Below are 25,094 nucleotides of genomic sequence, written 5' to 3'. Positions count from 1 at the left end.
GCAGCTCTCTGTTGCAGTCACCAGGACAGTCAGACTGCAATGGGTGAGCCCTTTTCTAACCCCAGGAAAATGGTCAGATTGGGAACCAGCAGTGTGTTTATCCATGGTGAGTGCCAAGAGATGAAGAGTGCCACCAAATCTTGGCCAAAGCCTGCATCCCTGGAGTAGAAAAGTCCAGCAGACCGTCCCTTTGCACACTTAAGGGCCTTTGAAACCACTCACCTGGAGATTTCCTTCCCCATAAAAATGCTCCTGAGCACAGGGAAGGGATAGGATTGCAACTGGATTAAACTTACAGCTGTCTGCAGGCAGCACTGGGCACATCCAAATGCAACACCACGGCCTCATCCCTGCACAACCCTCCTGATACTTTCCAGGGAGCTCAAAACCAACCCCCAGTAGCTGAGTGCACCAACAGCAAAACCTTTTCACAAGCAGATTTATGTCCAGCATTTCTGCAGGATGAGAATACAGCTGCAGTCCCACCAGCAGGCTGCTGGCTGCAGGGAGGAGCTGGTTGGATCCTTCCCCATCACCCCATGCCCAATTGCTCCTCCATCCTCAATAAATCCATCTCTTTGCTGACCTCCGAGTGCATTTCTAGCAATTGCCTGGCCCCGGGATGAGATGAAAGGAGAGCAGTCACAGGAGGGCCTTGGAGATTTGCACCTCCTTCGCCAGCATCCTGAGAGAGCGGTGCCTTCGCAGACACAACACTCCATTATTCACGCCTGAAAGATGGAAAATAGGGCACATTATGATATCAAAACCCAGCACCTAAAATCACTCGCTTTGTAGTCTGCAACCAAAAGCATATATCTGCCCATATCAGCACGGAGAAGTTTCTTTTCCCAGGGAAACCTCTCCATCCCACTGCTGCACTCGCAGTCAAAGGCAATCTCCATTTACACAGTGGCAGCTGAAAGTAATCTGCTCTGCTGTTTTTTGGGAGGGGGGTGTCTATATATATTTATAAGGGTGCTGAAAATCAGCACCAGTGGAGCCCTGGCTTTGCATAGTCCTCCAGTGTCATGCCTGAGGGAAGTTTTGTGGTGGGACTTGTCTGGCAGGACAGGGACAAACAGCCCTGAGCATCAAATATACATACTGCTGACATCTTGTTATATGGATTCACAGTCTTTTGGAATTGAGTTTCAATTAGTCTAGAGCCCAGCTGTCATTACAGACCATGGGGATGAGATTCAAGCCCTCAGCCTTCAGACGTTCAGAAGAGCTGCACCCTAAAAGTTCCTGTTTTTCCCCCTTGATGTCTCCAGTCATCAGCCTTCCAAGTATTTTCAGCTCCAGCATTGTGTTCCCTGTTTACCAGGGAAGACACACTGCCAAGCACGCCCCTGCGATGTCAGGACAAGACCGAGGAATGTCGGAAAAAGGAAGGGTCCTGGCGAAGAGGAGCCTTGCTGCCAGCTGGCTCATCATCTGCAGGCACTGCCAGACCTGCCTCTGTGCAAACATCCGCAGGTGCTGACTGCAGGGAAACGCAAAGGGAAGATCTCCGATGACTCCTAGGGGAACACGTGGGCTCAAAACAATGGGACAGTTGTACGGGGCACGTGTTTGTCTTAATGCAAGAGTGTGTTTCACGTAATGGCTTCCTGCCTTTGGGTAATTCTTAAGTCCCGTGCACCTCTCTGAGACATTCCTGATTTTTTTTAGAGTTGTGGAAACTGAGGCAGATTGTGACAGCTCCAAGGACATTAAATGCTGGTGGCGAAGCTAAGGGATGAATGACCGAAAGCTTCATTCAGTGCTGTGAGCATTACCAAATCTACCCCCCTGGATGTGATACTGCTCCCCCTCCATCCTGGGCAGGAGAATGACACCAGTTATAAGGGGAAAGGAAAAAGGAAGAATATTAAAGGACAGAACCAAAATCTTGCCCCATATGCTATCTTTTACACCACCATTTCCCACTACAGGATCCCAACCATCCATTAAGGCAGCTTTTAGGACCAGTCCCTTTTTTGCCTGACAGGTAAAACCAGAAGCCCAAACTCCAGCAGTGGCACCAGCAGTAAAACAAACTCAGCCGGCAGGTCCACCTCCTGAACCTGGCAGCAGCATGAGGCCACCTTAGCAAAGTCATCACAGGACCATCCATCATCTGACGAAATTGCTGCTGCTCTAATTAAAGCGAGACCATAATGATTTGGATTTATTTATCAAATATTGGAAAGCAAATGCACTCACTTACTGCCAAAGTGATTAAAGGCTTCGTTGCTATTCATAAGCAGGAGTTTCACTCGGTAAGCATCGGTGATGGATGATGGAGGGTTGTTTCTCCTCAGGAGCAGAGGTGCCCCATCCTGGGTGGACTGGAGCAAGGAAGGGATTTTACTTTGTTATCCTTTTACTTTGGTAGTTCATTTGTAGAGCCAAGAGCTTGTGGGAAGGGATGCCCCTTCCCCACGTAGCCGTGATGTGAAACAGACCCTGAATATGCCTTTTCATGTGAAAAAAAGGGATTCAGGGCTGTCTTGATTCACTACCTTTTCCTGTTAACATCTCCATTTTCTCAGTCCCTGCTACTGCTTCAGCAGCTTTTGCAGTGTGTGTCTCAGAACCAGAAACCTGAATGAGGTCTCAGGCAATCCCGATGCAAATTCACATGCATCAGAGTTTGGGGTGAGCAATGGTCTCCTTCCCAAACTTCCCCTCTGCTGACAAATCAGCTGCTTAGGTTCTGGTTTATGGAGGTTCTGGGTCAGAGAGGAAATCACAGAAGTAGGAATGAAAAATGTGGGTTATTTTTTCCTTTTTTACTGGGCAGGTTTTCACCGGGAAAAAATGACTGTGGGAAAAGTGTTCATGTTTCATCATCAAAACTGAAAGCATCCTTCACTCCTCAGTGGCAACCTCTGCTGGCTTTCAGCAAATCCGAGGTGTGGAGGGGGTTTGGTACTTTCAGCGATGTCCCTATTATTCCACCTTGTAATCGGAAACACCTCCCTGGCATCCTCCCCCGCTGCCACCCTCACCCAGCCACTTTCTCCATTCCAGCCCCTATTTTCCTGCCCTGCTGCCATTTTTTGCAGTTGCCATTTTTTCCATGGCTGGAGGGAGTTTGGGGAGCTCTTTTCCAGAAATTTTTTCATGTTGGCAAATGTGCTATCCAGTTCCTTGTGGAGAAATCGGTGGAGCATTTCCATTTCACTGCTTGGGACTGGAAGTTACTGAGTGCAGATGCCCTTGAAGCTGTGTGCTTCCCCCTGATTTAATATAGAGCCTTTATGTGAAGTTAAGGACAAATACTTTGCCTTACAGAACCACTCCCTGTGACAGCCTCTCTAATTAGTTGTTATTAACAGTGATAACAGAGCTATCAGATTTAATAGGCAGCAGATTATGGCAATTATGGGGAACTCAGCGGCTATGGGAAACTGAAGGTCCAGCTCTGGGGACACGGGGGCAGATCTGCTCAGGGAGGACACGTGGGGCAGAGTGGCTGTGGGGAAGGGCAGCCCTGCAGCCAGGAGATCGGGGCTGCAGCGGCCAGTGGGATGTGGGGTGAGGGAGGTGGTATAAAACTGTGGGAAAATGGGCAAATTGGAAAGTATGGGTTTGGAAAAGAAAGAAGGAGAAGGAGAAGGAGAAGGAGAAGGAGAAGGAGAAGGAGAAGGAGAAGGAGAAGGAGAAGGAGAAGGAGAAGGAGAAGGAGAAGGAGAAGGAGAAGGAGAAGGAGAAGGAGAAAGAAAAAGATAATCTGCATTCTTTCAGACTTCTATATTTCTACTTTCCTCTCTCTCTTCCTTCCTTCCTTCCTTCCTTCCTTCCTTCCTTCCTTCCTTCCTTCCTTCCTTCCTTCCTTCCTTCCTTCCTTCCTTCCTTCTTCTCTCTCTCTCTCTTTTCTCCCTTTCCACCTTTTTCTCTATTCCACTCTCTTCCACTCTTTCTTCTTTTTTCCTTGCTTTCGTTTCTTTCCCATCTTTTTCTCTCACACCCTTGCTCTGCCTTCCACTCTGCCTTTGCTCCTCTTGCTGTTCACCTCCTCCAGGAGTAAACAGTGGAAAAAAGATGACAAAATTAGACAAAACACCAACATGTTGTTGCCTCTCCCTGTTCCTGCCCAAGCTGTGTCTGATGTGTGCGAGCTGTTTTCACTCGCTCCCCTGGGTGGTCGTGGAGAGCAAGTCCCATGCTTTCTGCAGAGAGCCAACCTGAGGCTGAATCTCTTTGTAAAAGGTGGTGAAAAGGGGTCTGAGGTCCCAGGACCACCTGTCTGGAGGAGCAGCAGTGTGGGAGGAACCCCAGAGGTCTCACAGTGATTTTGGCAGGTCCACCTGTCCGGTTAAGCGGAGACGTGGAACATGTGTGAGGACAACCCCGCGGAGCCGGAGAGGCTTTTCCCTCCGTGTGTGCATTCCCCTTCTCCCTGCTGAACTTTTCTTCATTAAATCAGCCCTTGAGAGCAGAAACAAATACACCACACTGACACAGCAGCCCATCACTCCTTGGGAATGCATTTACCAGAGGCAGCCCCGGCTGCTCTGTTTTCCCCATTACCATCGAGGCTGACGAAGACATCCCCCTCTGGTTTCTGTTCCACAAATCCCCGACCCCCCACACCTCCTCCTCATTCACCCCTCAAGCAAATAGCTTCCCTGGGAAGCTGATACACCACCAGAGCTGTGGTTGCAGTGATAGCCCCCCAGGGGCTGCCCCCTGCTCCTAAGGGCTGGTACCTGAGCACACACCAGGGGGGAAGGCAAGGGGCTGGGGGCATACACAACAGGATCACTCCACGCTTCTCCTTTGCACTTGCTTTCTTCATCCTGTTCTGGGAGTTTCTAGAGACCACCACTGAGATCAAAGCCTTTTTAGATGCATAGTTGGAAAACCAGGTAGAGCCTCCCCCAAAGAGCTACTGATTTGAGTGGGGAAAGGGATAAGGGAAGGGGGGCTGCAGATGCAAATTGCCTTGCCCTGGATCTGGGTTACAGCCAGGAGTGCATCTCCCATCTCTTCTGAATCATCTCCCTTATCACATGGTTTCACCCGAGGCATATGTGAATTTTAATGGCAAACAGGAGCTGTCAGAAAGAGTTTTACAAGCTGTGCTATGGAGAAACCATATCCATCGCCCCGTATCCCTCGCGCACCTCCCGTGAGATGCTGGGTGGCTTGCAGGACTTGGGCTTGAATTAATGTTGTAATGCAGGGACTGCTGGGGCTGGAGCTGTGCGAGCCGACGTGTCAGACTGTGCTATAAAGAGTGCATCAGCTGCTAACACAGTCCCACGAAGGGTGACGGAGCTGTGCTGAGTAAGTGGCGTCCCCAGACCTGAGAAGGGATGGAAGGAGGGATGTGGAGAATTGCAGACCTCCCAGTGATTATTTCATACAGCAGTGTGCTGGGCTATGTCAGTACAGGATTCTGCTAAGATCTTATGTCTTCCACACAAATTTACGGGGTCCCTTCTCTGCTCCTCTCCCACCTGCACTCTACCTTCTTAATACGACCCCAGCTCAGCTAACGCTTGCCCTCTTACCATGGATTGGTTAAATCTGGCTCCGAGGAAAAAAAAAATCATTTTGGGATATCCAGAGTGGTGCAGAGTTGATATTTGTGAGGGATTTGGGTTCAAAGTGGCTTGAACAGAAGAGGTGTAAGTACTAATAAATGATTCTCTTCTTTTTCTTTTACTTTTTTTTTTCTCTCACAAAGTAGGAAAAAATGGCACAGACTCAATTTCTATAATGCTCTGTTTTCATCTGCAAGAAGAAAATTTTCAAGCTTAGGTGCCAAAAGCAGGGAAATTAAATCTGTATTTAGACAGTTAAATAAGAGGCTCAATTTTCAAAGGTACCAATACCCCGCGTTTCTAATTGCCACCAGAAAAGACTGGAATCTTGCTTTTCTTTTCAAAAGGTATTTTCTGGCTCCAAGAAGAAAACTGCCCATCAGGGAACGAGGGGCAGAAGTCCACTGAAACCCACCACATATATTTTTTGCTTTTGGAGTTCAATTCCTGGCAGCAGACAACAACAAAAACAATAACAGCAAAAAGGCCTATTTGGCAAAATATGGAAAATATATATTTGCTGCCTGGAGCTCTGGAGTGGCTACGCTCACAGGAGCCCAGCTGAAGTACAGACCTTTTCTCTGGATGCTTTAGTGTACATCCACACAATAAGGAGTGCAAGTCTTTGCTCACTTTCAACACCAGACTGGCCCACCAGAGACCCCAATATTGGACATCTCGTGGAGAGGGGATCCCATACAGCCCTTGGTGCCCACTCCTCTTCATGTCTCTTAGATGGATTCAGCAGCAACAAAGCCATAGCCATCAGAGGTCCCATGTCCAGCTGTTCTTCCATTCCTCTGCACTGAAGGGCTGCACCTGAGCTCCTTAAGAAGTCAGTAATGTCATTTGGGTGTGAGCTTTGGGATTTAATTTTAATTGCACCAAATTATTGAGTTAACTCTGGCACTAAGATCTTCCCATCACTTGCCCCTAAATGCCATGACCCAAGAGGGCAACTCATTGGCACTGATGGAAGTTCAGACGATCTTAGATAACTTCATGCGTGGTGGAATGGCTATGCGGTGTCCAAAAGCAAAAGAACATACAACCCAAAATTCTGCAGGAAAACAGAGATTTGTCACGAACTGCTGAAAAGCAGCCTGGTGCTGGAATGAAGAATAACAGTGTCTGGAGAAGAGCTGTCATCCAGAGGTGAGTGAACTTCATCCCCTCGTCTTTGTGTGCAAACTTTGAGGCATGCTAGGAAAGCCGTGTGGGAAACACTTCCAGTGTCCTCCCTCTATGCCCATGGATAAACAGAGGGCTTTGGTCCCCAAGGGCTGTCCGTTAGCTTTGAGGTCCTTTCACCAGCCCCATGATTTACTGAAGGAAAAACAAAAGTGGAAAATAAATGCACAAACTTTCCAAGAGGGACTCCAGCCACAAGGAAGAAGATTTATTTTATTTATTTATTTTTGCCCCAGGATATATTTTATGCTGTGTTTATGCTCATGCCAAATGGGAGAGGGGAGCCTCAACATACGCAATATTGTACAAACACAGAATGAGAGAAATTCCTGTCTTGGAAAAGATGAATTGAGTGCAGCAAACCAACTTTCTAGGGTGAAAGTTATTCAGGCAGTCCTTACTTCTGGAAATGCAATCCAATGGGTGCTAGTATTAGTAGTTTTCATGGAATCATAGTTTCTGGTACCTCTAAAACCTTCATGGGATGAACCAGCTAAAGGCTCATTCAGCATGTAGAATATTAAAGGGATGAAGATGGCATTCAGGACATCTGGATTTGGTGGTTTTCCTCCAAAGATCCTCTTGTGTTACACAAGTCATAACAAGCATAACTCAGTTACAAAACATGGTCACCTTGATTATGCAGCAGGACACAGGCTGCCCTCCTTGTTATTAGAAAATTTTAGAAATGAACACAATATCGCCGTGTTATTAAGAAAAGGAGGAGAGAAGGGAAGCATTTCAGCAATAAAAATGTCAATCTCTGGTTTATTTAAAAAATACTAAAACAATGAGCTGAAAACTGGAAATCTAGAAAACTCCTGTGATAAATGTCAGTACTTTTAAATTAGGACAAAGGAATTAGAAAAATGGAGGCTTATGTTTAATTCACTTGAAAGCAAATTAAAGGGTTCAGCTTATGGATGAAAGAGAAAATTAGGTTATTTTTTCCCTGAGAGTTACCAAGGCTACTGCAGCCCAGAGAAAGCCACAGTTCAGCACACAGCTCCGCGAGCTGCTATTATTGACAGGGCTGTTTGCACGTCTTAAGTGGATTTAGGAGAAGTGGTTCCATCTCGGGAGTCGGGAGCTGGACCAGCCACTGTGTCGCATCCTGGCAAGGACTGCACTTGGTTGGGTCTGCCTAATCCAGGGATTTTTTCCCAAAATAGAGTCGATCCTCCCCCACGTTTTGCAGGACAGGTGATGGTTTGATGAATACGGAACCCCAGCAGCAGGTTGTTTGCTTTTTGAGATCTTTTTGAGATACTTTCTCGGGTGTTAGTCAAAGTCAGCTTCTGCATCTTGGCACAGTGCCTCCAACATTTTCACCTGAGCTGAATGTGGGTTTCAGTCTGGTACCCAAAAATGTAGCCCCTCAGTCTGTGTTTGCATGTCCACTACTGTTTTGAACTGCCATGGCTCAACTGGGCATGATTCCCAACGGAGAATTACCTGAAATTGCCTTATTTATGGAACTCCTTGTTCTCAAGTTTGTAACTTCACATTTTATACCATCTTATTGCGTTTCTGCTCATCCTCGAGGTCATCTCTGTGATATTCAGCTCCTCCCCACATTTCACAAATGTTTCTCAGCTTTGTTCCACCAACAGACTTTCTTAGCACTTCATTTCCACCTAGGGGGCCAAAATCATTACTGCGAACCTTAAGCAAATCAATCGCAAGACAGACCCAGGAGAAACTCTACTAATAGACCAGCTCCTGCTTCCAGCACTGCTCGATATCATTTCCCGTTAGCCACTTTCTTACCTGTCTCATGGTTCCCTCATCAAACTCTGTCTTCTCCTACTGGACTAACAAGGTTACCCTATGGCACCCCATCAATCCCTCATTTAAAATAAAAAAATAAAAAAGGAAAAAAAAAAGAAAAAAAAAAAAAGAGAGAGAGAGAGAGAGAGAGAGATTTTTCACATACCCATTTTTTTTCCTATTAAAATTTATTTTGTTCAAGAAAATATCAACTTCACGTGTTATGTTCTCTCAGCTGTTCCCTGTATCTTTAGTGCCCCCTTCCCTCCATGTTGTAATAAAGTCCAGTGAAGTTTTGAGAACAGACAAGAGCTCTGCCATCTTTTGGATTACCTCTCTCTTTCAGCTATAAGCCCTGCTTTTTGCTGCTCCTCAGCCCAGAAACTGCACCTTGACTCAAGAGTTTTCTCCTGAGTCATTGCCTCCAGATCAGAAGTTGTCCATGCTGGTCCTTGTAGACCTGGTGATGGAGAGTTATCTCCATCTAGGTGTTCTGATTTGAGAGCTTTGGGGATAGAGTTTCCCTCTAGTTTTCCCTCATTTCTAAATTTCCATATATTTCCATGACCCACTTTGCTTTTTGTGACCCTATTCAATGGTCCATCTTAACTGACAGCAAAGATGGAGTATTTACTTTTTCCCAAGATATCATACCTCCATTACAACAAAGCACATATCTGGAGGTCAACCATAATCTCACCTCTCATTTCACTGTGTAATGTCTGTCTGGGGTTTTCTCTCAAGGTATCCCATAATTGGATATACAAAGAATACAGAAGGAATGGGGTTATTATCACTCAGGATATCACTCAGATTCCCTTTTCCTTTGGCTCACCTCAACCTAATTGCAAAGTGTGGCAGATAAATCCTGCTCTATCTCACCCGGGGCTGGCTGCACTCCAGCGGTCATGGGAAAGGAGAACTATTTGCTGTGTTTATTGCTGGTGTAACTCTGCAAGGCAGCGTGGTCCCCCAAGTGACTTGTCTGTGAGCTCAGGATCTCAGCAGAGGAGCTCAGCTCCAGATCCTTTCAGACTTCACAAAATGCACAAGGATTCCCAAAGTCTTTGCAGTTTTCTATAAAGTAACACCTGTTTGGCAATGGGTTTAAACACCCTCCAGGAGCTAAGACACTCTGGGGTCTTTGGAAAAGCACTCCTAGAGCATTCTTCCTTGAAAGTTTTTAATATTTTTTATTATTGTTGTTGTTATTTGCTCCAAAATAGTAGGAAACAACTCTCCTACAGCCCAGTCAGCCCAGTTCAGTAGGTTTACATGGCAGTCACACAGAGGGTCAGTGATCAGAGTCCCAAACCAACTCAGGTGCAAGGAATAGAGAGGAGGTGGAGGAAGACTTCCAAAATTGACAAAACTCACACTTCAAATTCACAGCTCTTACACTCTCATGAACAGCTGAAAAAACAGAACCGAGACCTTCTCCTGCCCTCTTTGTCTTAAAACCAGCAGAGACATCACCTGACTAAAGAGGTGGCACAGACATTGCAGGCAGGTGCCTGAGCACAGCAGACAAGGATGAGCATCAGAGCAGCTTTGCCAGATCAGGAGAAGGTTAATTTATTTCTGACAGTGGCCAGGCTGAAGTCCTTCCATCTGCAGAAGCTTATCCACGTCTTGGATCATATGGCATGCATGAAGTGAGTGAGAACAACCTTAGACCTAACTCTGTAGGTGGAAATGTCTTTTGAAGGATGTTATTTAAGAGAGATGTAGCAGCTTCAAAATCCTACGGGCAAATGTGCTATCAATTTCACTGAAAACTGCTACTGCTCCATGGCAAAGACGGGTTTCTCTTTTGGCCCTATAAATGGCATTCACATAAGGGTCCTACAGATGTACATGTAGGGTGGCAGCAGAGATCCTGCCCGGTAACACCCCAATGGTGTTATGGATGGATGGATGGATGGATGGATGGATGGATGGATGGATGGATGGATGGATGGATGGATGGATGTCCTGGGAAGGTCCTGGCTGTTTTCCAACATTAAATTGCATGTATCACTTAACATCTTTATCATCACTTCTCCATTCATGAAAAGGGATGGCCACAGTTCCTTTGCCTTTTTTTAATTTTTAATTTTTAATTTTTTTTTGTGTGTGTAGCTACATTTTGAATCTTCTATGGTGTGCAAAGCATGGGAGAGGCATCCACAGCAATCTTACTCCAGGAAGACAGACAAAAAGTTGCGTTCCAGCTTCCAGTGCAACCAGTTTCACTTCTCTAAGTGCACTTCTTTTAATCAGCACACTCTGTGCCTCCCCTGCCTAGCAGTTTCTCCCTGCTAGTTTCTACCCAAACAATTCTTCCTTTCATAGGCATCGCTACATCTGTTGTCCGGAGCTCTGGGGAGTGGCTCTTTGGGGCAGGTCTCACATGAGCAACAATGGCATTTTTGGACCTGACTTATCAATATCTTTATTCCTTTGTAAGGAAAGGTAAGAGGTAATTTTAGGAGGGGTGTGTGTATGAGCATGGAAGGAGTGTTTTTAATTAACTCCCTTCATCTCAGCATCCACCCAGTGATTAAGAGGAAGCTCCGATCTGATAAATAAGGCAGCAAAGAACAATGATGCCTCTTTCTTCATGGGATCTGCAGCAATTCTCTTCTGGGTGGCTTTTCCCAGGGTGTGGGTCCCCCCCGCATGCATGTCTTTACAGACAAGGCAGGAAATGACTCTTTGTCGGGATAAACAGTGCGGGCTGGCTGTGCATGGACTTTCCCCCCTTCCCAAAAAATAATCTGGTGCTTTTTTTTTTTCTTTTTTTCTTTTTTTTTTTTTTTTCCCAAGTTTAAGAAGAAATATTGCTTTCATCTCATTGATACCTTGGCAGTGTAGACAGGAGAGGCTGTAGCATGTCCTTAGCCTTAGAGGGGACACAAGGATGCCTTCACATCTCCCCTGGCTCCAGCTATGGGGACGGAGCAGGTTGCTGCCACCTCCCTGCCCTGACCAGAAGGAAAGTTTCCTGGCAGCTCAGGCACAGCAAGGGGACACGATGTAGCACCAGGCAGAGTAAATCCCCACATCCCTGCTCTCAACACCGGGGTGGGTGGTGGGACACCAAACTGAGCCCGTCCCTTCATTAATGGATGAGCTGATGGGGCTTGGGTCACCTCCTTCAGTCCAGCAGCATCACCCTACCTCATTCCTGAGCAAAGAGTGGGTGTTTTCCAAGGAAAACATTTTTTTGTTTGTTAAAATAACACAAAAGCTCACATATGGTCCAGTATTATTATTTTTTTTTTTTTCTGGGAAAATAGTTACTTCAAAAATGGCACGCTAAAAAAGAATCTGCAAAATAATTAAAAATAATAATAAGCAGAAAAATCCAATCATTTCCCCAGTTTACCAGCGAGATGTTTCAATTGCATCTCATTGCAATTTCATTTTGAAATTTGCTTAAGCATAATCATACTCTTAAAAAAAAAAAAAAAAAGTCAAAAAAAAACTAGCTCAAGAGTAATGCTTTTTCCTCCAAATGAGGTTTTATTAACACTTTATTTTTCCCCACAGAGCAACTCAGGAAATGCTCATTTTAGATGTGAAATACAGTTATTAAAGACATTCATTTATTTACAGCTTTCCAATTCAGACAGAGGACTCGAAAGCTGGCTAATTGAGCAGCTCCAGGCTGGAACACGGTGGAGACTTTCCAAAGGGGAGGCAGACCAGGGAGCACCCCTTCCTCCTGATTTGCCAAGGGGGAAAAAAAGCAAAAAGTATTTTCTCAACTTCTTTATCCCTCATATATATAAGTCCTACAACTGTGGCTGCATGAGTTATTTCCCTTCTCTGTTTTTCTCATGAAAAACAAAAAGGTGCAGTTCCTCTGGTTTTCCGTGAGAACTTGCTGGAGGATTAATGAGGTGAAGTCACGAGGAAAAGCGAGTTAAGAACCCTGAACAGCTCCAGCAAAAAAAAACACCTTCCAAGAGCTTTTAAATACCTGTTTAGTCAAAATACCTGACCCAGCACTTGAGAAAAGCTCTAGCTGCAAATATTCAAAAGCATTCCCTGAGTTTTCAGGGCGGAAAAAGTGCCCAGTCCTCCTCTTCATCCCCTGAGGAGCCTCTGTGTGAGAATGGGAGAGAAAAAAGAGAAGGGAAGGGAAGGGAAGGGAAGGGAAGGGAAGGGAAGGGAAGGGAAGGGAAGGGAAGGGAAGGGAAGGGAAGGGAAGGGAAGGGAAGGGAAGGGAAGGGAAGGGAAGGGAAGGGAAGGGAAGGGAAGGGAAGGGAAGGGAAGGGAAGGGAAGGGAAAAGGGAAGGGAAGGGAAACCCCTGCCAGGAGAGAGAAGAGAAGAGAAGAGAAGAGAAGAGAAGAGAAGAGAAGAGAAGAGAAGAGAAGAGAAGAGAAGAGAAGAGAAGAGAAGAGAAGAGAAGAGAAGAGAAGAGAAGAGAAGAGAAGAGAAGAGAAGAGAAGAGAAGAGAAGAGAAGAGAAGAGAAGAGAAGAGAAGAGAAGAGAAGAGAAGAGAAGAGAAGAGAAGAGAAGAGAAGAAAGAGAAAAGAAAAGAAAAGAAAAGAAAAGAAAAGAAAAGAAAAGAAAAGAAAAGAAAAGAAAAGAAAAGAAAAGAAAAGAAAAGAAAAGAAAAGAAAAAAGAGGAAAAAGAAAAAAGAAAAAAAAAAGGAAAAAAGAAACAAAAAAAAAAGAAAAAAAAAAGAAAAAAAAAGAAAAAAGAATGAAGGACCTTTGAAAGGTCGTGGCTGTGTTCGGATGAAGAACAAGAAGAGGAGTGGCCGTGTTTACAGGGTGCTGAGCTGGGAGTGAGGCTCGGTACTCTGCTGGTCAGCTAATTACTGGGTGAACCTGAAGACATCACTTCACATTTTGTGTCGCAGCCTCTCCATGCATGAAATGGAGGTAGTGCAAAATGATGCTCACTCATCATCATAAAGATTAAGAGGTGGCTGGAGGAGCCAGGTTTTGCTGCTTGGCTTCCTAAAGGGGGTCACCTGCGGGGACATGGGGCTGAAGGGTGTGGGGTGATGGGGGTGGGAGAAGGGCCAGGGGGCCATGGCAAAGGATCTCGTGCCAGGGCTGGATAATTTTTTGGGCACCAATGGGTCTGGATGGAGGGTTATGAGGGTGTGAGCACATAACCTGCACCCCCAGAGGTGGGGAGGAGATCCAGGTGGTCTTGTTGGAGGGGATGGACCCCAGGTGCTGTTGATTGCAGTGGGGGCAGGATTTGGCCCAGGACTTTCAGGGCTGTACCTCCAGCAGCAAGCAGCTCCAGGACACATCTCCCAAGGGGACAGAGCCGCTGCTGTCACCCCCAACAAGTGCCCGGGGGGGGGGGCTGCAAAGAGATTAAGACTCGTGGGGTGCTGCGACCCCCAGGGAGGGATAAAACCCATGGGGACCGGGGGGTGCGGCAAATGCCCAGGGATGCGCAGGGGCTGTCCGGAGCCCCAAATCCACAAACTGGGGGGGAAACCCCCCCGGGGGGGACCCGGGGCGGGGGCCGGGCAGGCGGGAAGGAGGGAGGCCGGGCCTCCAAGCCCCTCCCCGCGGGGCCGCGGCCGCGGTAGAGGCGGGGGCGACGGCGGAGGCAGCCCGGGGAAGGCGGCGAGGGCTGCCCCGCCGCTCGGGCTGGAAGTTTGCTGCTGGAAGGGGAGGGGAAAAAAAAAAAAAAGGAAAAAAAGGAAAAAAAATAATAATTACAATCACAGGGATAGGAAAAGAGTACTAATAATAAAAAATAATAATAACATAAAAATATATGATCGTAATAATAATATAGGAGGGATAAGAAGAAGAAGAAGAGGAATAGCTCGAGGCTGCTGCCCCGGAGGGATGCGGGGGAGCGCGGCCGCCGGGAGCCCCCCGGCTGCGGGCAGGACCCGGGGCCGGCCGTGAGCGCTCGCCCCGGGAGGGCCGGGCCGGGGCCGCCTCCCGCCCTGCCCAGCCTCCGCGCATCCTCCGGCACCGCCTGCACGGGCCGAGGTGTGCCGTGCCGAGCCGTGCCGAGCCGTGCCGAGCCGTGCCGTGCCGTGCCGAGCCGTGCCGTGCCGTGTCGGTGTGATCCGAGCCGTGCCGAGCGGTAGGATGAGGGGCATCCTCTACTTCTGCACGCTGATCCTCCTGGGTGAGTAGGAAGCGCGAGGGGACAACTTTCTGATGGGGGGTGACTGGGGGGACACCGTGGTCGCCCCCCTCGGGTTGCCACTCGCCAGCTCCCCCCCGGTAGCATCACTCGGCTCTCTGTCGTGCCTGCTCGGGACCCAAGAGCTGGGACCTATCCTGCTGTCGCTCCGGATGGTCCTGCGTGCGCTGGTGGCTCCTGGACCCGGGGAACGAACGCACTTCGTGCCAGGGAAGAGGAGCTTGGGGGGGGCAGCGTTGGGAGCTGGAGGATTTTGCACGGTGCCGGGCAATGGGGTGATGGAGAAACAGGGAAATGTCGAGGGGGTTAGCAGCCCCGGCTGTGCTGGGTGTACTGGGTATGCTGGTTGCTCTGGGTGCTCTGTGTGAGTTGGGTGTACTGGGTGCACTGGGTGCGCTGGGTGCGCAGCGCCGAGCGCCCGGGCAGCCGCGGGTGCCCCTTTGCCGAGCCGTGTCCCCCCGAACTGCGATGCCCGCGGGGCTTTTTGCACCGGGAGCGGGCTCCCAGGACCCCAGCCGTGTCCCTCAGCCCCACGCGAGCTGTAAGGCGACCGCCGTCGCGGGTGGGAGACACTGTCCCCCGTGGGATGCTGCTGGGGCCGCTGCGATGGGGACCGCGGATGCGCTCTGAGCATCCCGCTCCCATCCCGCTCCCATCTCTCTCCCATCCCGGGGACAAAGCCTGGGGCTCCCCCCGGCCCCGGGACCGGTTAACCGGGCGTGAAGGGGCTGTAGCCCCGCAGCTGGCAGCCTCCTGAAGCGGTCTGCCACGGCTGGGAGCCGCCTCGCTTTGGCTGCAACCCCGACAGCTCCCCTTAGGGTTTTTCTTTTTTTTCTTTTCCTCCCCCTTGCTCTTGTTTGAGGCGGCGAAGTCAGGGATCTGTGCTTAATTGAAGCAGGAGGCTGGGGGTAGGATGCTCAGGTCCTCCTCGGGTGGCCGCTGGGGCAGGAGGAGGTCCTGAGGTGTAGGGAGGTGGCTGGGACATCCCGGCTCCGCACCGACCTCCTCCGCACACCAGCACCGACCCTGGTCCTGGGCAAGAGCCCCGGGAGGGATTTTATCTCAGCAGAGATGGCTTTGACAGAGCTCCAGGTAACTCCTCTTGCTCGCTCTCCCTGTCACTAGATGTCACCAGCAGCAACTCTCGCCAGTCCCGAAGGCAGAGGGGGATTGCGACCCCCCGAAGGGACCATTCTAGCCCTGGAGCTTTTCAGGAGCCCCAGGCTCCGGACAGGACCCAGGCTGGTTCAGCTCCTGCCTCGCAGCCTGGGCTGGAGCTGAGCCTGGGCTGGGGGAGGTCCCAGCCTCCTTGGGAGGCTCTCAGGGTATCTGGGTGGGAGGCCAGGTCTCTGCAGGATCCATTTTGCGAGTGGTTCGGATCGACTGAGTCACTGATTGACTGCCTGATTGACTGCCTGGTGGGCTGATTGATTTTCTCTAGAGAAAGTGGACGGAGAGAAAAGAGCTCCTGCAAACGGCCAGCTCTCCATTGTCAGCAACGCAACTGGGATTAGTGGGGAGGATTTAAGGATACGCTCATCATCTCTCACCCCAACCAGAGCAATGCCATCAGCTAGTAGTCGACTTCTGCTCTCAGGCTCTCCAGAAGGATCTCATCACCTCCAAACTGGCTTTAGAGCCTTGCAGGCTCAGCAGATGCCATCCAAAGCCCTCTGTTTGCTCTCCAGATGTTTCCTAGGTGTTTGGGTTATGGATGGACAAGAGCTGCTCGTGTCCACGTGCAGGGATCTCCCATGGGGATCGGGCTGCTGGTGCTGGGCTGGTGCTGGCAGCCCCTGCAGCCAATACCAAAAAAACACGTGGGCTACAGCAGGAGAGACTCGCTTTTGGTGTGCGTGTCCCCCATTTTGGGGATGACGCCGGGTGGAGGAGGCAGGGCTTGATGAAATTCAGGCTCTCCGAGGCTGTACAGGGCAGTGTCACCATCACCAGCCTGGCTGGAGAGCTTCTGCCGTCACTTCACACCCAGCTCCCTGCTGGAAGGGGCACGCAGAGGGAGCCAGACCAGGCAAAATTAAGTATTTGAACACATTTTTGTTTTTTCAGCCACTTTTCAGCCAGATCAGCTCCCTGGTCTGTCTCACCTGCAGCCACAATGTACCAGTTCCAGCAGTAAGGGCAGTGTAAGACCACACAGCTAGGGACAGGGACTTGGCTTTGGGGACATTCATTGCTGCCTCGGTGTCCCCTGATATTTGTCTGTATCTGTGTTATTGGCTAGAAATCCCACCCACAGGACACTGGTCAGGTTAAGACAGAGGAAAATCAACACTCTGGATTAAAAAAGAATATAAAGAATATGAAATAATATAAATATAAAGAATATCATTAATTTTATGAGGATTCAGGACTATCCTTCTAACCAACCCCCAAAGCTTTGTTGATGTCTTGTGCAGCATTCAGAGAGCACATCAATCCCTGCAGAGACAAACTAATAATTAAAGGATGGCAATGAAAATATGTGCTGGAGACAAAGATAGAAACCTAGCAGTTTGCTGCAAAGTCCCCGTCAGACCATTTCAAACCCTTTCTGGAGCAGGGGGATGCAAGGCAGCATCCTGGAGCGGCATCTGGGCTGTCTTCTGCTGACAAGTGCTGAGTTTACCTGGCAAGTTTTGCCACGCGTGGTAGTTAGCATCATTTCTGGCATATGTTTCCCATGGCCTCTTCACAGATGCAATCAAACATGAGGGATCAGCTGGCGGGTTTTCACCTGGTTCGGGAGCTCACTTCCCAGAGGGAGAGCAAAAAAAATCTCAAAAAAAAAAATAAAAAATGCATCTGTGTGTACGAGAGAGGGAAACGCTCCCTAAATTAGTGCCTTTGTCAGTTCTGACGGGAGCAATCCGTTATTTGCATCCATAAGAACGGGATATTTATGTCTCTTCGTACTGGCACGGAGAAGAAATAAAACTTCTCCCTCAACAGGCTGTCCCCCGACACCGTGCAAATTCCTCCGCGGGGATATTGCCACACCCAGAAAACATTATTTTATTTTTTTTTCCAGGGCTCTGGAGCCTAAAAAAAATAATTACCCCTGGGTAAAAATTAGTACTAGTTAAGTCTAATCATTACTGTGAATTACTGAGAGCAGAGTTCATTTTGCTTTTGGAGAAAGAAATGTCTTCTCTGCTCTCCTGGCTGTTTTCACAGGCATCTATTGTGCCTGAAATTCATCATTTCTGCACAAGACTTGTTCATTTTTATAACTTTCTGCTTGGTCATTTTTAAACATGACTTTCAGTGTGGCTAAAGTTTGTCAAGTTTCTGTAAAAATAATACTTTGCTACCAAGATATTCATGATTTTTTTCCCCTCCAGTGGATTTCATTTTCCCTCTGCTTCTTTAAAGAAAAAAAGGACCCCCTTCTTCTCAGCCTAAAGGTGTAAGAGAACAAATTCAAAGGGAGTCCTACTGCTAAAAATTAAAAAATAATATAAAATAATAATAAAGAAGAATAGAAGGACACAATTTCATGTAAAAATAAAATAAAAAGTAATAAAACAAAGAAAAGCTTGTTCTCATCAATCTTCAGCTCAGTACAGTTCAATTTTTTTAAAATACATCTGTCAAAATCCCCTCTGGTAACAACTTCTGGCAGTGGACCTCCAGGCTGGATAGGCTGGTGGTGGGAGCCGTGTGATGGTGGGTACAGGAGCAGGACGTGTCCACCAGGACGTGTCCACCACCCTTCAGCTCTGCTGGCCATCACACCTGTAAAGGCTCAAACATGGGACTTGTGGGGTTGGGTTCCTGGTGAAAGCATGCTTGGAAATCAGGGCTGGGAGGCTAGGTTTGAAAAGGTGGATGGTCCTGGAGATGGACCAGGAGAAAAACTGACTTTGGTGTGACTGTGGGTGAGTGTGCCCAGGTGTGCCCAGGTGTGCCCAGGAGGGGTTGTGGTGGTCAAGGTGATGGAGAGCAGGGTCCCAGGACATTTATATGGAGAGCACAAAAGATTTGCAGAAGATAAAGCCCCCTCTTGCCCTGGGTGAGGAGATTCCCTGGCCACAGGGAAGAAAAATGGGAGTGCAGGAAGGAAAGGCAGCTTCTAAGGTCACATTGCACTGAAATCACCTGTGACTCCTCCAGGATTTTGGTCTAATAAGAAGCGATGCCACAGCTGGCACCTGCTGAGCTGAAGGGAGCTTGGCAGGTGTTGAGGCAGGCTGGTGTCTTCATGAATATTTCCAAGCACCTCCCTGCATCTTAGACAAGCTAAGCTGGTAGGAAGCTATCCCCCAGCTGCAGATCTGCCTCGAGGGGCCCAGCAGTGCCTCATTTTTCCCTGCTGCTGGGAATGGCACCCATGCAAGGCGAGGAATAGCCTCTGGGGTGTCCTGGACATCCCAAGCTTTTTCTGGTCCACTTGATGGGAGCTGGTGGGGTGGTAGCTGGGATTTAGCTGCCTACAGGAGATGGTTTGAGTGGGAGAATGATGCTTAGAGATGTAGACTGAAAAAAAAACTCTCTGGACCCCTGGCCCACCTCTTATAGGGAAAAAGTGTTTCCCTGTGTCCTGCTGGACTAGATATATATTCCCCAGCTCAGAATTGCCTTAAATGTATCCTGAAACCCTTGAGCCTTGTATCTTTTCCCCTCCCTCCATGCAAATCCCTGATGTCCCTCTGCAGGCAGCACCTCAGTGCGCATGCTCCTTTCCCTGTCCGAAGCCATCTGGGAAGCAGTTTGCCTGAAAGACGCGGTTAAAAAATAGTGGTGCTGTGGTTTTGATTTATTGGATCCAACTGGAAAAAGCTGCCTGTGATACCTGCCCTTGCTGAGTGCCTTGACAGGGTTATTAGCAGAGCTCCCCATGCTACCGCTGACATATGGGTTGGCAGGTCATTTTGACACAAGTGCGGGCAGCTGGTTTCAAGTTCATGGGTCCAGTTTATTGAGGAGAAAAGAACCAGTCAGGCTTTCTGGTGCTTCTTCCCAAAGCAGGATCAAATTGCTCATCTTTCATACGTGGCTGGGCCCAGCCATCTATTCTTGGTCCCCACGGGGGTGGCAGTCCGCTTCGGTTATGGGGTTTTAAGCAAGTCCAGATGCTAAAGGTCTGGGAGTTGACCAGAGAAACCATTGGGCTTTGCTTTCCTTTTCACTCTCCCTACTTCTTGTACAAAGAACAAAAGGCCAAGTGCATAACTCAAGTCAGGACTCAACATTAATGCTTCTGTCCAAGCTGCAGGACTTTAACCGTAAGTGGTCCGTGCTATTTGTTTGCAGGACGCCTCACACATGCAAGCTTCATATATCTTCTCCCTTGGAGGATTTTAGCTGCTATTGGCTGGAAAACCCACCAGGAACCGGGGTGCTCATGGGAAGAGCTCAACTCCTCAGGTGGCTGCAGGGGGAGTGGATTTGGGAGTTCAGGTCTGCGTGATTTGAGGTTTGGAGACTCATCTGAATAGGGTCCAGAACACGTTCATCTCCTGGGGGAACTCCAGGGTGCTTTCAGAGAGCATGAATTGAACACAATCTCTGCAAAATAATCAGGCTTTGCTTTGAGTTTTGCATCAAACGAGGCTGGCTGATGTCTGCGCAGCAGCCACCTGGGAAATCCCATCATCCTTGATTAAACACAGCAAAGGAAGCCCAGGGCAGCTACAGCCCCTGGGGAAAGGGAGCCTTCACTTGGATGACGGCTGTGAGTTTTTGGAGCAAACCTGGTGCCTGGGCCACCACTCATACAGGGTTCATGTGGTCCTGTCCGTGAGAGTTTTACAGAAACACTCAAATCAATCTTAAAGGGGTTTGATTTTTTTTTTTTTAATATATATTTTTTTTCCTGTAGCAGCCTTTACTGAGTGCTTTGTTCTATTTATTTTTTTCTCTTCCTGCCCATACTGGACCCTCCAAAAATATCAGATCCACCATGATTGTACCTTGCCTTTCCTTCTGGCCATTGCTCACCAGTATCACCAGTAACTAGTCTCCAGGCCCCCCAGGTGCTGGATGGAGGCGATCCTTCAGCTTACAACCAGCCTGCCCCCTCTTCCAGCCAAAGGGATTCAGAATTGCCTGGAGAGGGAACTCAGAGCTTCTCAGAGCTGCCTCTCCCCGTGACTTTGGGTAAACAGGTCTTAATAACAGGCTGGGTATTTCTTCTGAGATTTTAACTCCCGTGCATGTGAAGAAAAATACATCTCCCCATGACAGCCTTCACAGCAAACTCTCAGGCGTTATTCAGCTGGCTCCGTTACCTGTAAGCTGGAAATAGGTAGCAGATGTCTCCTGCAGCACTGCATGTTTCTTCCTCCCTTGCTCCCCGAGTTTCCCTTTGATGTTCGTTCTGTACAGCAGAAGGCACCTTAAGAAGATGTCACGAAAGGCAGGAGGCAACATCAATCCACGCACGCTGAATCTTCTGTAATAAAGGCTGCAGGATAGGACGGCGTGTTTGCCGTCTCCTAATGGAGAGGAGAGCAAAGCAGCACGCTGAATTATTAGACAGGGCTTAGAATGAATCAAAGCCATTTGACCTGTTTGTGTAAAGCCCCAGACAAGGCTGAGTTTGCCTAAGTGTTTCCTCTGCACGGCAAGGAATTACGCTCCTCTTTGCAAGGGTTAGTTGATTTATGCCCTGGGTTTGACACAAGAGTTATAGCAATTTCACAGCAGCTTCTTTTTTTCTTTTTTCTTTTTTTTTTTTTTTTTCTTCTTTCCTTCGGATTGTTTTGTTTCTTCTTCCTTTAAGAGAGAACAACCCACTGAGGCTGCTGGAGAGCTGAACTGCATGCGTTAGTCTGTCCCAGCCACTTGGTCTTCTGGAGGGGGGCATTGGCAAAGTCTTAGGGTGGGAAGAAGTGCTTGGGGGCCATCGTGACCACAGCCCATAGGATACACCCACGGTGATGTGAGGGAGTTGTTCTCCTCCTCCTGAGGAGCTGGGATGACGAGGAAAGGGGAGGAAACAGCTGCATGGTAGGAATTGAACCAGGACCACTTCTGTCTGTTAAAGGGAGGGAGAAGAGCAGGTTCCCCTTTAGGAAGATGATGGGATCCCTTTGAGGCTTGTTGGGGTTTGTAGGCATTAAAAAATCTTACAGCCATGAACTGTGCTGTCCCAAGAAGCTCCTGAAAGGGGTTGGGTGCCCCAAAAACCTCATGTTTTCTCCAGTTCAGCGTGCAAGCCTGTGCCTTTTGTGACCATTTCCCCAGTAATGGCAGGGAAAAAATAATGGAAATGTCCCGAGCCTCAGGTGAAGATCCTTCCCCAGGACTCTGTCCTTGGGGATGTCTTGCTAGTTTGGGGAAAAGATAAAGAATTGCATTAACTCTGTTGCATGAGAGCCCTCCGTGTGGACCAGGAGGTGTGGAGACAGAGGAGATGGTCCAGAGCTGGTTCTGCTCTGGAGGTGGGAAGCAGAGGAGAAAGGGCTCCTCAAGGGCTGGGCAGAGGTTGCAGATGTACCTTGAGAGGGAATCAGGGAGCTGAGAGGAGAAAGTTTAAGGTTGTAAAAGTCTGAACAAGTCTGGAGCTAGGAAAACTCTGGGAGTTGGACTCTCAGCCTGTGAGGGAGGCGATGTGAAGCGGCAGCTCCGTCAGCGCGGAGCGTGGCTATGTATGTGCTGGGTAAAGCAGCTCCTGAATTACCACCCCCATGGGAACCATGCAAGGAAATTTATCTCCCTCTCCTGATATTGCTTCATTCTTCCTCCCTGCAGACCCAGCAGGCCAGTCCTTAACGTGTGCTAGAAAGCCTGTTTGTAATTAAGTACCTGACTCAAGGGGGCCCAGGCCTCTTGTTGGGCTCCATATATACTATTGCATTACCAGAAATATGACTTATAATTGGAAATGGAGGAAAAATTATAGAGGAAAAAAAATTAAACACCTAACCAACAAACATAAGGAAAACCAACCAAACCAAACCCCTCTAACAAACAGCAATATGGAATGCAGGGAGCTCTCCGAAATGTTCCTAATTTGCAGTCCCCCAGGATCAGGAATTAAGGCATCTGTTCCTGGGTGTCTCTCAGGTTTTGGAAAATGATGCGAACTCCCTGCATCTCAGCGTAAAACAGGGGATGTTTTTATGGTAGATGAATTACTGCAAGGCAGAGGTAGGTGACGGTGCAGTGTTTGACCCGGGATATTTGTGTGAAGCAGCTAACTACAAGCTGGGATCAAAATTACTCATCGGTGCATCAGAAACAAGGCGACTTTCAGGAGCACCTGCTGCTCACACCAGCCACCGAGCTCTTATTTCGGTGCTCACGCAGGAACTGAATTGAAGTGCAGCCGCTGACTAATCTGCTCCGAAAATCTGCCTGCATCCCCTGCGTGGGGATCAGCAGTCCTGCTCCGTGCCGGGATTAGAGGCGCGAGCTTCTGAGGAGAAGGGGTTGGAGTCAGGGATGTGCCACGCAGACAGGGGAGAGGCCGTGGTGGGCAAAAACTAAAAGCCTCTGATGGAAGAGCAGGCTGGAAAACAGAAAAATACCGGGCTTTTGGTTCAGTTTGGCTCCCAAACAACACTGGCAAATAGGGGACAGTAAAAACTGCAATAAAAGATAGAGTGCAGAAAATAAAATGCTTGTTGAAGATAATTCCAGGGGACAAAAAACAAGGACTAGAATGAAATCTCAGGTTTTTCTGCTCTGTTTTACCAACTTTTATTAGAAAAAGAGAAACTGGTCTTCCTGGAGGGTCACTGGGCAGGAAGAAAACCTGTTTCTTACTCACTGGAGATGGTCCCAGCAGAATGCAGGTTTGGGTTTCATCCCACCTGCTTTTCACCTGAACTTTTCCTGGATTAATGTGGATTAATCTGCTGGGTCCAGAGGAACTTTTACCCTCTCTACACATCTGTATTGCCTCCAAGGATTACAAAGAGACTCAAGGTGACAATTTTAGCCCTTTCCCAGATTTGTTAGTTGTCTTTAGTTCAGTGAGATGCACTCCTTTTAAGCCACCAAAGTTTCTCCTCCCTAAGGAGCAGTTGGTGATGGAGGGAACAGCCAAGGAGCCATGATTTCAGTGTAACCAACCAAAAAAAAAATAAGGAGAGCAATACTAAAACAATATTTAGTGCCTTGTTTTTCTATTTAATAACCCCATTTTTTTTCTCTCAGTGAACACATTTTCCCACAGTTAAAAGAGAAGGAAAGAAATCCAATGGGAAATCCCCAGCTCTCTCGCAGACCTGACGGCTCCAGCCACAGCAGTGATTGGAAGCACCTGAAGTTGGTGACTCTGCCGAGGGTCCTGGAGGCCACCAATAAATCACACAGTGCCCAGAAGCCCTCGGAGACACTGGACTTGATTTTCAAGACTATTAAAACACCAAATGTTCCCTGAAATGGTTTTGGCTGGGGCCAACTAGCCATCTCGTGGGCTTTGGTCAGGAGCCAGCACAAGCCAAGGACCATTAGCAGCAGGAGGCTTGCATGTGGCTGCTGTGCTTTGACAGGGAAGAGAGTTTAATAGCACAGACAAAGCAGCTCTGGGCCATTTGGACCAGCACCTTGATTTTGTTTAATTACCTAATGTAGACACAGCACGAGGCCACCCTTTCCCTCCCAGCCACTGCCCTTTGCTCAGACCCATCCTGCAGATGCTGCTGGGCAAATGTGCCTCAGCTTAATCCCTTTCAGCCCCACACGTTCATCTTCCTTTCTGCTCTTTCCAGCTCAGAAGGCAGAACGCTGTCAGTGACACGAGATAACGTAAAATAAACGGTCGTGCTGCCTAATTTGATTGGGAGCAGATAAATCCCCGTTCCTAACGCAAGCAGGTGCATGCAGGCAGCACTGGCAAGGGGCCGGGGATGCGCACGCACTCGGCGAGCCCGTCAGGAGTTTCTCGTGGGGTTTTTGCCCCAGCTGTATCAGCTCCCAAGTGTCCTCTCCAGCACCAAAGCTTTTTCTTGGCTTGCCGTTGCAGTTAGCGTGACCTCTCAGAAGATAAGACACATGAGAGAAGTCTGAAGAAGCTTGATTTATCCGGAGTTGAAAAGGGGAGAAAGACACGGGAGAGAACACGCTTGTGCTCTATAAATACCTTCAAGGTAACAGTGCAAGGGAAGGAAGAGGATTAGTCACACTTCTGTAGGGCAGGGAGGGGAGGAGGGAGAGCAACAGCGTGAAGCAAAGGAAAGAAAAGTTTTAAGCTGAGCATTAGGAGCAAAATGTCTAAGCTGTTTTCCTTTCTCACTTTTGCTGGAAAAGGAAATTGAAAGACCTCATTTTGGGTTAGGCTTGAAGCTTGATGCAACTGTTTTTTTTGTTTGTTTGTTTGTTTGTTTGTTTGTTTTTTGTTTTGTTTTTTTTGGAAGAGCCATGGGTTTTGGCCATGAGGATTAAACAATACATCCGTGTATCTCCACATCCTAAGTGCATCCATGAACAAGGGGTCATGCTCCAAGACAGTGATAGTGTCACCAGGTGCAGGGTCACCCTGTTGCCTGGCACACTTGGAAGTGTACTGAGGTTG

The 25,094-nt window shown here is 48.3% G+C and overlaps 1 protein-coding gene across 1 annotated transcript in view; it reads left to right on the top strand.

Moving 5' to 3' along the window:
• The first annotated feature begins 14,066 nt into the window (after positions 1 to 14,066).
• GFRA4 (GDNF family receptor alpha 4) overlaps positions 14,067 to 25,094 on the top strand; it is a 65,062-nt gene continuing 54,034 nt past the window's right edge. The window contains exon 1 of the mRNA XM_082760306.1: positions 14,067 to 14,611. Coding sequence (XP_082616432.1) covers positions 14,572 to 14,611 — 40 coding nt within the window. The 5' untranslated portion in view covers positions 14,067 to 14,571. The remainder of the gene's footprint in view (positions 14,612 to 25,094) is intronic.

Source organism: Aythya marila (genome assembly GCF_965140915.1).
Source record: "Aythya marila genome assembly, chromosome: 4".
Taxonomy (NCBI): domain Eukaryota; kingdom Metazoa; phylum Chordata; class Aves; order Anseriformes; family Anatidae; genus Aythya; species Aythya marila.
The sequence above is the reverse complement of the archived record's forward strand: the minus strand, read 5'-3'. Positions and strand labels throughout refer to the sequence as shown.